Source organism: Dermacentor variabilis, chromosome 2, assembly GCF_050947875.1.
Source record: "Dermacentor variabilis isolate Ectoservices chromosome 2, ASM5094787v1, whole genome shotgun sequence".
Taxonomy (NCBI): Eukaryota; Metazoa; Arthropoda; class Arachnida; order Ixodida; family Ixodidae; genus Dermacentor; species Dermacentor variabilis.
The window spans coordinates 132,614,067-132,625,144 of NC_134569.1; the positions used below are offsets into that span (position 1 = coordinate 132,614,067).

Below are 11,078 nucleotides of genomic sequence, written 5' to 3' on the forward strand. Positions count from 1 at the left end.
AGTGTACGCTGTCAATTTTGATAGTTTAAACATGCATGCATTGGCTGGTTCAGCTTTCTTGGCTATGGGAAGAAATTCATTATATGCTTTTATCTTTTAGCTACCACGCATTGTACACGGACCCCTGTAAACTGTTGTTTTTAGTTGTATACTGTATTTGCAGGCACATTGCCAATGTTGATTGCAGGACTGACCATCTCTGACAATTCACTCAAAGCATATAATAGAGCCTCAATGACACAATCCCGTTTCGTACGATTTCCTGTCGCCAACATTCACTGTAGAGAGCACAGAAAGTCACCCCATACAGTTATGCTTCTTTTTCGCTGGAAGATATGTTCACAGAAAACACAATCTTTCGACACTAACGCTTAGTACGTTACCAAATTGCAATCGTATGATACCTTTTCAGGCTGCTAGATACCGTGTAAGCAAAAAAAGGCTTGAGGCGCGCACAGTTGGGAAAAGTAGCCACCTGCCCCAGTGGCTCCCACAATACTCGCCTGCCTGTGTCACGTGAAAATGTGTGTGTGGACTCAGTTTTCTATTTCGGTAAAAGCAAATCTCCTCTTGGGAGTTGTCACATGCGGCATTCACACCTGTCGCCGTCAACCCTACTGTGATAAGTGTCTTCACCCATCTGTAGCATGGTTGGCGCGCATGTAATGCCATTGGAAGCGTACTGCATTCTTTTAATACGCAATAACCCAAACGTGTCGTTCCATGCTGCAGGTGGCGTGAAGTGAGTCATGTTCAGCTGTGGCGGCATAGTATTATGGTGAAGCCACTGAGAGCATAAGAATGACGCCAGATGAAGAAAGTGTGGCTCTCTTCCTCTCTCATCGTTCCAGTACTCCAAATTTCTTACGAGGATGAAACACCAACTTGCCCACCTTTCCATCCTCTGGCAAAGCCCACCAGCTCGATTTAGTTTCCATTTTCCGTTGTATTTCTTAAAACACTACGTAATGGAAAAACGACAATGTGCATCTCAGGCTGCTCGGACCCCACCAGCTCGGCATGCATTGGCGTCGCGTACTGCAAAGATTCGCACAACGCTTCACATTACGTAGAGTCATCTATAATGTGAAGCGTTATCGAAATCGTTTCAGCACGAGACACTGACGTGCACCTAGACGGTGGGGTCCAGTGGCAAGAGACATGCATTTTCTTTTTTGCAGCTTTGGCAAGCTTCCGTTTCTGCTCCTCATATTCGGCCCGTCTTCTCAGCTTCATCGAGCAGGGTATTTTGGTGGGAAGTTCTGACGTGCCTTCTCGGCACCTATCATTCCAACGTGCATCAAACTTGTGGGGCCAGAGTGACCGTAGACACATGTTGTCCTTCTTCTATTGCATAATGTCTTAATATGTGGCGGGAAACCTCCAAATTTGAGCTGGTTGGGCTGTGGGAGATACAATGCCAACAGAGGGATGCATGACGCTCGGGTCACGTCTCCTGCAGCAGGGAACGGTTGTGCGTTTCGGTTATCGCCTATTAAAAACATGCAGTATGCTTCCAATGGCACTACGCTACGTGTGTTGCAACACACATAGATGAAAATGTTTGTCGCAATAGGGTTGGCGGCAATAGCTATGAATGCGGCTTGTGACAGCCTGCAAGGAGCTTTGCTCATACCGAAATGGAAAATAATGCACTCTGAAGGTTTCACATGACATGGGCAGGCGAGTATCGCGGAGAGGCTGCTGCAGCGGGCAACTACTGCTATTGGATGCACATTCCTCGGGCATTTTCTTGCTTACATGGGTTCTACTGGTCGGAAAACATATCATACGATCGCAGTTTAGGGATGTACTGAACATTGGCGCTGAAAGAACATGTTTTCCGAGAACATATCAACCGATGAAATAAAAGCTTAATTTTACTGGGTCATTTTTTGTGTTCTCAGTCGCAAACATTAGCACTGGGAAATCGTACTCTACGGGATGGTATCAACGAGGTTCCACTGCAGTGTCACTTTTCCTGACAAATTGGACAGCTTGATAATGTCGGGCATGACATTGCATAGTGTGGACAAAACAGTCATTATTTGAAGGTTTTAGCGATAAAATACATGCTGCTGCATATTTTACATGGCCAATTAAATATATTCAAAGTCCATGTCACAATTGTCAAAGTTGTAAAGAGTTCTGTGGTTGTGCTGCCTAATATGTTATAGTAGTACATAGTTCTGCCACTGTGCTGACTTAAAGGATGTTGTAGTGTTTGTTTGTGTATTTTGTTCATGCAGGAAGTGGATACCTGTCTCAATCACACATGTTCAGAACATTTCTATAGCTCTTTGTCTGGTGTATACTTACTTATACATGAATGAAGATCTGCTTTAAGGATCAGATTGCTGCCACTTGTCACATGCCACATATTTAGCTGTTAAGAAACTCAAAACTCGTTTTTATCCCCTCCCCGCTCTCTGCTTTTTTTTTCAGCGGCCAAAAATGTTGACAAAGGAGATCTTTCATACCGAAAACAACTTCGTACCAAGCTTAAATGCAATACTTTTAGGTGGTACTTGGAGAATATTTATCCTGAATCACACATGCCCCTTGATTACTATCATCTTGGTGAGGTGAGTAGCCACCAATGAGGGATCACATTTTGGTGTAATAATGTTATAGGGTTTTATTTCTTCTGTTTTTGGCGAGTTCAAGATATTCCTCTTTTTCATGCTACAATCTTAATTCACTGAAGCTGACATTCTGTCAATAAACATATTCTGCTGAACTGTCTCAGGCATGAGGCTGTTGGGTAGAATCATCACTAGTGTCAAAGTGTTGTTACATGTCAAATCTTTTTATAACAGTCATATCAGACACAAAGATATCTTTGTTATATCTGATATTTGTTTTAAGTGTACATGCTGATAACATTACAAAAAAATTAATCTGATTGAGTATATGCAGAAGAAGTGCAGGCATAAAGCCTCGTATAGGCCTGCAAGGGTTTCCTGTCAGTTCTGATGGCCCATCAGTGGCTTGTCATGCCCATGCATGGAGCATGAGTGCCTTTATATTGCAGACACACTTTGCATGGTCGTTAAGTCGCAACCGTGTGATGGCTTGGTGAAATGGAATCGGCACATTGGATTGCCAGCTTCAGGCCAGCCAAGCCTAGAAGTTACCCAATATGCATGTGTGCGTCCAGAACTTGCCGTTTCAAGTTGCTCTTTTGACATATTTTACACATATTGCTACCGAAATACTTAATTCAATTTGCGATAACCACCATATTTTTCTACATATTACCTGCCACCACGTATAACCCGCATTCCCACTTAAGCCTCATGCTATTAGTGTGTGTGCTGCCACTTTAAAGATTGTAAAGTATCTGGAATCATGTTTCACTTTTTGGCTTTTGGGGAAGCAAGGGGCAGAGCTTACTGAAGCAGCATCAACTATTTCAACATCTTATTAGTCCATGCTGTTGGCAATTAATACGTACATTATTTGATGAGATATTCAAGCATTTTATCTACAGTTTCAAGTTCCTGATACTAATATGTTTCTTATTTGTATTTGTCACTTGGAGGAGGAGGAGAAACATTATTATTGCAGAAACCGTTGTGCGGTTTATTCCTGGGTGGTTCCCTCTGACAGATGAAGCACTGGGAAATGCTTGTCAGCACTTTGACTTTGAATAACTCTTTTAGTTTTATTGATGAACACGAAGTTTTGGGATAGATTCTGGGTTGTGCTGTCCACACTCGTAAAACTGTCCTTGGGATCTCATTTCAGCACTTGCAAAGAATCCCAGTGGCCAACATTATCATTGGAAACTCCATCGTCTTGTTCTTGCCTTACACATAGCTTTATGATGTTGAAAACTTATTTTATGTGACAGTGATCTCCAGGTCAAAAAGAAAGCAGTGAGACATTGCTTTTTTGTGATATTTCTCCCTTTGCTGGTTCTTTGCCCTCTGACGCCTTCTTGCATACGCCAGATCAAGCACGCCGAGTCCTCAGACTGCCTGGACACTTTTGGGCGCAAGAGCGGCGAGAATTTGGCCGTGAGCAAGTGCCATGGCATGGGCGGCAACCAGGTGTTTGCCTACACCAAGCGGCAGCAGATCATGTCTGACGACAACTGCCTGGACGCCTCTTCTCCCCGAGGTCCTGTCAAGCTCCTGCGTTGCCACGGCATGGGTGGCAACCAGCTCTGGATCTACAATAAGGAGGTATGCAAGCGGACAGGGTGGCACCAGGTCTATTACATTGCTCAGACCCTCAACTGGAGACTTTTCTGTGCATTTCGTGATTGCTGTATGCTTTCGCGCATGTCATTTTCATCCTGTGTGCAAACTCTTGTTTCACCTGTCTCCAGTTGCCTTTATTCTTCTTTAGCTGACTCCATAATGCGCCTGAAATTGACCTAATCTTACCAACTATGCACACATATTATTGTCTTGTAAACAGCGCATGCAGATTGCACCAAAAGTTATAAAGTTTATGTACTATTTAGAGGTTGGTTACATGTAACTTCTGCCTTCAGGTACAGCTTCACTAAGCTACGCAAAAATAAATATTGCTGTGAGATTGCATGTGAAAGCAACATCTGTTTCATGGTGAATTTGCGTCTGCAGGCATGATTTGCATATACTAAATGAACCTTGCATTGCTGTGAAGCCGCACTGCGCTTCATTATGGAGCAACAGTGAAGTCAGTAATGGCTACTGCTTCAGTAGCTTTGTTTTGTTACAGCACTTCTGCTCAGCACTTAGGAGAAAGGTTTGAATAGCTGTTTCCATTCATTCATTCATTCATTCATTTTCTTATGTGTGTGTGCATGTGTGTGTTGTCTCTGCGAGTAATGTGCATTAATGTATACTTGTGCAAAGCTGTCGTTCACAAAGCATTAAAATGCATCATCAAATAAAATCCTGCTACTTGGAATTTTGGGGGGGAACATCCACACTCTGAGCATTAGAAACAGTGGCTCATTTGGCTGATATTTTGCGTTTAGATTGTACTATTGGCACATGTCACTTGAATATATCTTGCTATGAAGCACTGATGGATGCATGTCAGATGCAGTTGATTGTCCGCTCTTGCAACATTGGCAAATGGTATGTGCTCCGTAGCTGGGTCGACAGCCTCCAAGGCCATGCTCTTCTGGGTACTACTGCCTCCTTTAAAAGCAAACTGCAACAAAATTTCCCTTTGGCTCAATTGGTTATAAATGAATAGTATGACTAAAGTGACTACTAAAGCTATTTTGACAAAGCTGCGGTGCTGGAAATTGTCTAGTTTTATTATTAGTTGAGATATTTTAATACACCACAGGCAGTGCCTAATTTTGGAGGTCATGCCACGAAGCCGCACATTCTCAGTCATGCATCACGTCTAGCAAGCTATAATGGCTATGTTTCTTTATCTCTGTCTGTTTTTCTTTTGTCAGTTTTGGTATTAGAGACTTCTACTTCTTCAAGCCTTTCGTGATGCGTGCACTCATATTTCAGACGTAAAATTTTGCCCAGAGGCATCTACACTTATCTGAAACTAGGCTTTCTACGGGACCGAAAATTTTGTTACCGTTGGCATTTATGTCAATGGCCCACACATAAAAGGGGCCACACTTATGTAGAAAGCAGAAACAAGAGTATTATGGAAGAGCAGAAGAAAGCCCATTAAAATTTGCGAAGGTGAATTTTCTGTTATACTTTTAAATGCAATGTAAATAAGTTGACTATAAGCAAGATGTTACGTCACAGGAGTCAATAGCATATCGTGCAGTGTTGGCATAAATTCTGTTATATGTTTGTCATTTTCACACTAATGAAAGCTCCGTTCTTGGTAAAATCAATGCTTTGGGGTACCTTATACACCAGTAATTTATTACTTCTGCTTGATGTAATACTGGTCTTAAACATGCCTTTAAGACTTACAGGAATGCATGTTACTATGCGGTACTGTCGCACTAGTGACTGTAATTAATATTCCTTTCACACAGACAAAAAAGAAATGTTTCGTTTTCACACCACTTCAAGTCTACGCTGCCATTTTTTGCTATTATTCTCTTTGTGTCTTGTGCCACCAAACGAAACATATGGACGAATGCTGCATATGGTGTCTGAAAAGTTTTGAGTGCTATTCAGTGTTTAACATTCATGATGCTTTTTGATCTACTTTTAAATTTAATCTACAATGCATAGCTTATAGGATGGCATGAGCAATATGAAACTAATATTACACTCTTCTCGCTACACATACTGACAGTGTGGTGATACTTCCATTTTTCAGTGTTTTGGCTGCTGGTAACGTACAGTTTGCTTCTTGAATGTAGACAGCCAGATTTCACTCAGCATGACCATTGCTTAGGCTGTACAAGTCCTGTATGAGTAGTAATTTATAGTCTGCCTCATTGGAGCTTGTTCATCTTGTGAAAGCCTTGCGAACCTAATCCTTGTGAAAGGTTTAGAGCAAAATAACAGACAAATGAAATGGAACACATGAGGGTGCTTGCCTGGTTTGTCTCGTCTCATGTGTCTATCCTTCTTTTTATGCATCGAATCTTTCAAGAAGTATTGTCCATTTTCCAGTTCTTCTTGACCTCGCCCGTCGCAGTAGCTTAGTGGCTGCGGTGTTGCACTGTTGAGCTAGCACGAGTTGGATTCCAGCCGTGGCGGTCGCACTTAGATTGGGGCAAAAACAAGAACACTCGTGCATTTAGACTTGGGCGCGCATTAAGGAAGCCCAACTGGTCAAAATGAATCCAGAGACCTAAGCTATGTCATGCCTCATAATCATGTCGGCATTTTGGTATGTACCTAATACCTCGGAGCATTTTCTTTTTTTCTCATCTAGACCCTGTTGCGTGGTGCTGCCCGCTTGAAACAGGAATTTCCACCAACATACCTACCTTTGAGTGCTTCCACTTGACATGAGGCTTGTTCTGCCATCTTGCAGGAGCAGTCGTTCAAGCACGTCAACACGGCACGCTGCCTTGACCAGCCAGAGTCCAAGGATCCCTCTCTCCCCGTGCTGAGGGAGTGCGATGGCCGGGCTTCACAGCGGTGGGTCATGCAGGGGAAGTTCAAGTGGCAGGCCTCCTAGGTGTCAAGCAGTAGGACTTTCTCCCCCGACATGGCCAGCCGCGAGCAGCATTCACACAGTACACAAGCAAACTTGCAAGCAAGCAGCCCTTCTCTACAACGGCAAGAGGCCACAGAGGGAGCCACACACAGCAACTGCAGGACACGGCTGCTGCCGCTGGCACCGTTGTGCGGACTGGTGCACATGTGCCTTTGCTGATTTTGCACAAGAAGTGGCTGCCGAACATGCGTGCTGTGTCTGCTTGCTGTTGTGTGAGCTGCAATTACGGGCTTGCGTCTGGGAAGCAGTTGCAACACGAAAAAAAAAAAGACTGTGAGGACGCACTGTGGAGAGCCTAGAAGTCTAGCTTGTATGTCAAGCCTTTCCGTAGCATACTTTTCTGCATTCGCTCTGGGAACACAATAAGAACTGCTGTTGTGCTGTACTTTGTGGACGTGGTTGTTCCAGAGTGTAAATTATTGCTGCGCGGCCCTCTCGTTCACTATTCACTACGACCGGTCGCACACCGCTATTGTCACCCATGCAAATAACGACGTGCTTAGATGTGGCCCAAACAGCAATTTCTTTTTTTTTTTTCTATTGTGTGCATTGTCAGTTACATGCAGAGCAGCAACTTTTCCAAGTGCATCCAAATGTTCTATAGATGTCCTGGAAGAGTTCAGGCATGTGAATTCCAGCTTGGGTCGTGTCACCTTGTGGAACAGGCGAAGGAACGAAGCTGTAAGACCAGTGCGATGAGGATGTGCCCTCGCTGCAAGGCTCTGTGCCGCACCAGCTTCCATCGCTTCCACTTGGGTTGTGATGCAACTCTTTCAGCAAAGACTGCCTCTTTTTCTCGGGACTGGTAGCGATTGTGTGATTTGTGGTGTGCCTGCCGTTCGCCACATTCCTCGAGAGACAGCTGTGTGGAACCCCGGAACAGGGAGCGCGGTGTGCGTTTCACGCAGCGGTGTTCCTATTTCTTCCATCTTCCTGTGCTGTTCAATCACTTTTCGTCATTCCCTCTTAGTCCAAGCGAGCGTGCTGTATGCCAAATGCATTACAGCAACAGCAGCACTGGAATGCAAATGGGCCAAGTTTATTTTACCTATGTGGCTGGGGTTGTGTGTGTCCTTACCTTCTTTGTGTTCCCCTGGGAACTGGCTTGAATGGGAATGACATGGTGGTTGCACACCTTCCAATGAACCGGTGATATTCACTCCAAATGTGAACGAAACGAGGTCGCAACCAAACATTGTTAGAGATCATCAGTGCTGTGCCACTGTCATGGTCAAGTTGCATGTGTTACAATGTATTGTTACGACAAATCATGTCATTGTTTTTTTTTTATTATTATCCTTATTTTTCCCCCTCATCATTGTAGGCTCAAGGGCAGTTTCCTGTTATCAAGTGCTAATTTGTTGTTGGAGCTTTTTGTATGTAAACGGTTGGAAAATATCAAGACTTCATTTTATTGTCTTCCATGATCAGACTGAGGCTTCACCTAAAGCCTCTGCCACCTGCTACTCTATACGTCCCTCTTCACAGAGGCAAAATTATTTTTCTTTGACTGGGTGAATTGGACATAGAAGCTTTAGTTCAGAAGTGCTGCAATATTTGTGAAAGGGGAGTGTGTCATGACAGCTCAGTTCCTAAAAGTAAAATTTCAGCAGTATGTTTTCACCAGCAGTGTGTCTTGTGTCCCTTCCTTTGGCATTGCAATAAATAGCCTTATGCTTTAACCTGATGTTGCACTAAGAAAAAGCAGATAGGCTCTCAACAAGTCTTGGCATGAGCTGATGTTTGTGCCCTTATTAGGGACACTTTTTTTTTTTTTCAAATCCTATAACTTCAGCACATCACGTAACGAAAGAAGCCTCACATCACATCACAAACCAGTCACATTGATTGAGCTTGCACTGACATCCGTGCTATCTACTATAGAAGCATGACCAGCCAAGTCGTTCTTCCATGTTAAAAATTGAAGACTACTCAATAAAGCACCATTTGCAGTCGTACAGTATAGTTAGACAGGAGCAATGAACATAATTTTCGCTAAATCCATCAACGACGATTAGCAATGTAAGTGAATAGCCTAATGCTTCTAGAAAGTTTATTTGCTTTATTAAAGTGACAATGCACTTCATCATGTGTAATTAGTTATAGTGGAGATATTTAGCTGGCGCTTTTGCTGTTTCATTGCGTGGTTCTATTGAAAACAGAGCCATTTGTAGTGCTAACATATGTAGCTTTACATATAGTCAATTTATCATATGCAAGTTGCCTCCAGTGGTGCCGGTGTAGAAAATGACTGGCATTCTCCTCCCAATCGCTGGATCTCTCTTCTGCAGCCATCACAGGGGAGAGTGCAATGAGAGAAGGGGAGCGCTATCCTTGCTAAGCACTCCATCACAGCGTCTAAACCTTCAGATGCTGCAAAGGTCATGTGTGACAGCACGTGTATCTCTAGTTGGCATTTGCTGATGAACTTGCTCCATAACTTGGTTGTACGACAGCATGTACCATTTTCATCGGCACCTTTGTGTCTGCTGTGAAAGTCCAACCACCAAACATGAAAATGGGCAAAAAAGGAAACAAAAGCAATTTGCTTGAAAAAGTGTGTGACCGCTCTGTCAGCAAGATAAGTACTGTTGGGCAAAGCTTATTATGCCACGGTTTTTTAAAGCACTTGTAAACTTGTCTACAAGCAATGAGATCTACATTTGTACAGAGCAACAAGCATTTTTATAGTGCACAAACAATGCTCACACACAGTCGATGCGAGCCATATGATTAATGGCTATGAGGTACAGCTAGAGCTAGCTTTTATTTGGTAGCACATGTGTCAACTGTTTGGGCAGTAGATCTAAGAAGCAAATGAGCAAGTGTGTTCCCATACATTTAAGTCTTGCAGCAATCTGACCATCAGGCATTACATTTTTGGCATAAACTGTTTTAGCTGCAACACATAAGTGGACAATTTCCTCTCATTCCTTTTAATCAACAGATCTGGCCATTACAGCTCAGTGGCAGGTGCAGCTGTGATTTGATAGGCATTACTGTTACATTGCGCTGAGGAAGCCAATCTACGGCAGGTGATGGTTGCGCTACTTTCCACATTTCACAGTAACAAGTACACGGCTACAGAAGAGTGCACAGTAGTAGAATATAAATTGGTTCTACTGTCCTCTCATGTGGCATTGAGTAGCCGTTCACTCGGCACTTGCTTGATAGTGTTGTGAAGGGATGCATTCTGAACTCTTCTTGTTTTCCATTCTCCTCGTCACACATCACACCACTGTGCAGCCTATCCCGGTGACAAGGGCAGCATCACAGCCTAAGACAAAGGGAGAATAAAAAGTGAATAATAGTTCGTATTGAAATGCAGCCCAAACTTGCCTGTTGCAAGTGTTATGCAATACATTAAAGTGTTTGCTTAGTTTAGAATGTCTGCTTGCATTACCTGCCTTTGTGAGGAGTAAACCCATAAGCAATTCTTAGCAATACCTGTTAACTAGGGCGCTAACTGATGTACTATGGCTACTGTAACATTCATGTGTAGTGGCATTATGAAGGTAAGGTATGATAGAATGGCAGCTTGTGGGCAGGTTTTCTTGGCATGTAAAAATGCACAGTATGCACTAGCCTGGAGTTATGCCATCAACACATGCTGAGGAGCTGGCCATTGCTCATTCATCACCATGAAACTGAAAAAGGCTATGCCAAATCTCTGCAAACCCTTCTGAGGCATACATAAAAAATTTTCTTTACAGGACAAAGGTCAGCCTCATAAGGCATTTTGGCCTGTTATTTAAAAGAGAGGGGAGCGTAGTGATGAATGATAAGGAACGAGGGGAAGCATACATACGTTGCACAGCAACTGTACCAAAGCCACGCATCTAGTCCTGTGTGGTGCAGGAATTCTAATAGTGTTCCTGTCTGCCTCACAAGTTTAATGTTGGGCCTTAGGCCCACTGAAAGTGGCTGCCTGCCAACATTGGCTAGGAAAAGTTCCAGTGTTCGTTGCTGCAGCA

General features: G+C 43.4%; 1 protein-coding gene across 1 annotated transcript in view; it reads left to right on the forward strand.

The window, feature by feature from the left end:
* Positions 1–8,786, forward strand: part of Pgant5 (polypeptide N-acetylgalactosaminyltransferase 5) — a 388,718-nt gene extending 379,932 nt beyond the window's left edge. Inside the window, exons 13-15 of the mRNA XM_075682004.1 lie at positions 2,446–2,585; positions 3,957–4,190; positions 6,919–8,786. Of these exons, the coding sequence (XP_075538119.1) occupies positions 2,446–2,585; positions 3,957–4,190; positions 6,919–7,065 (521 nt within the window). The 3' untranslated portion in view covers positions 7,066–8,786. The remainder of the gene's footprint in view (positions 1–2,445; positions 2,586–3,956; positions 4,191–6,918) is intronic.
* The last annotated feature ends 2,292 nt before the right edge of the window (positions 8,787–11,078 follow it).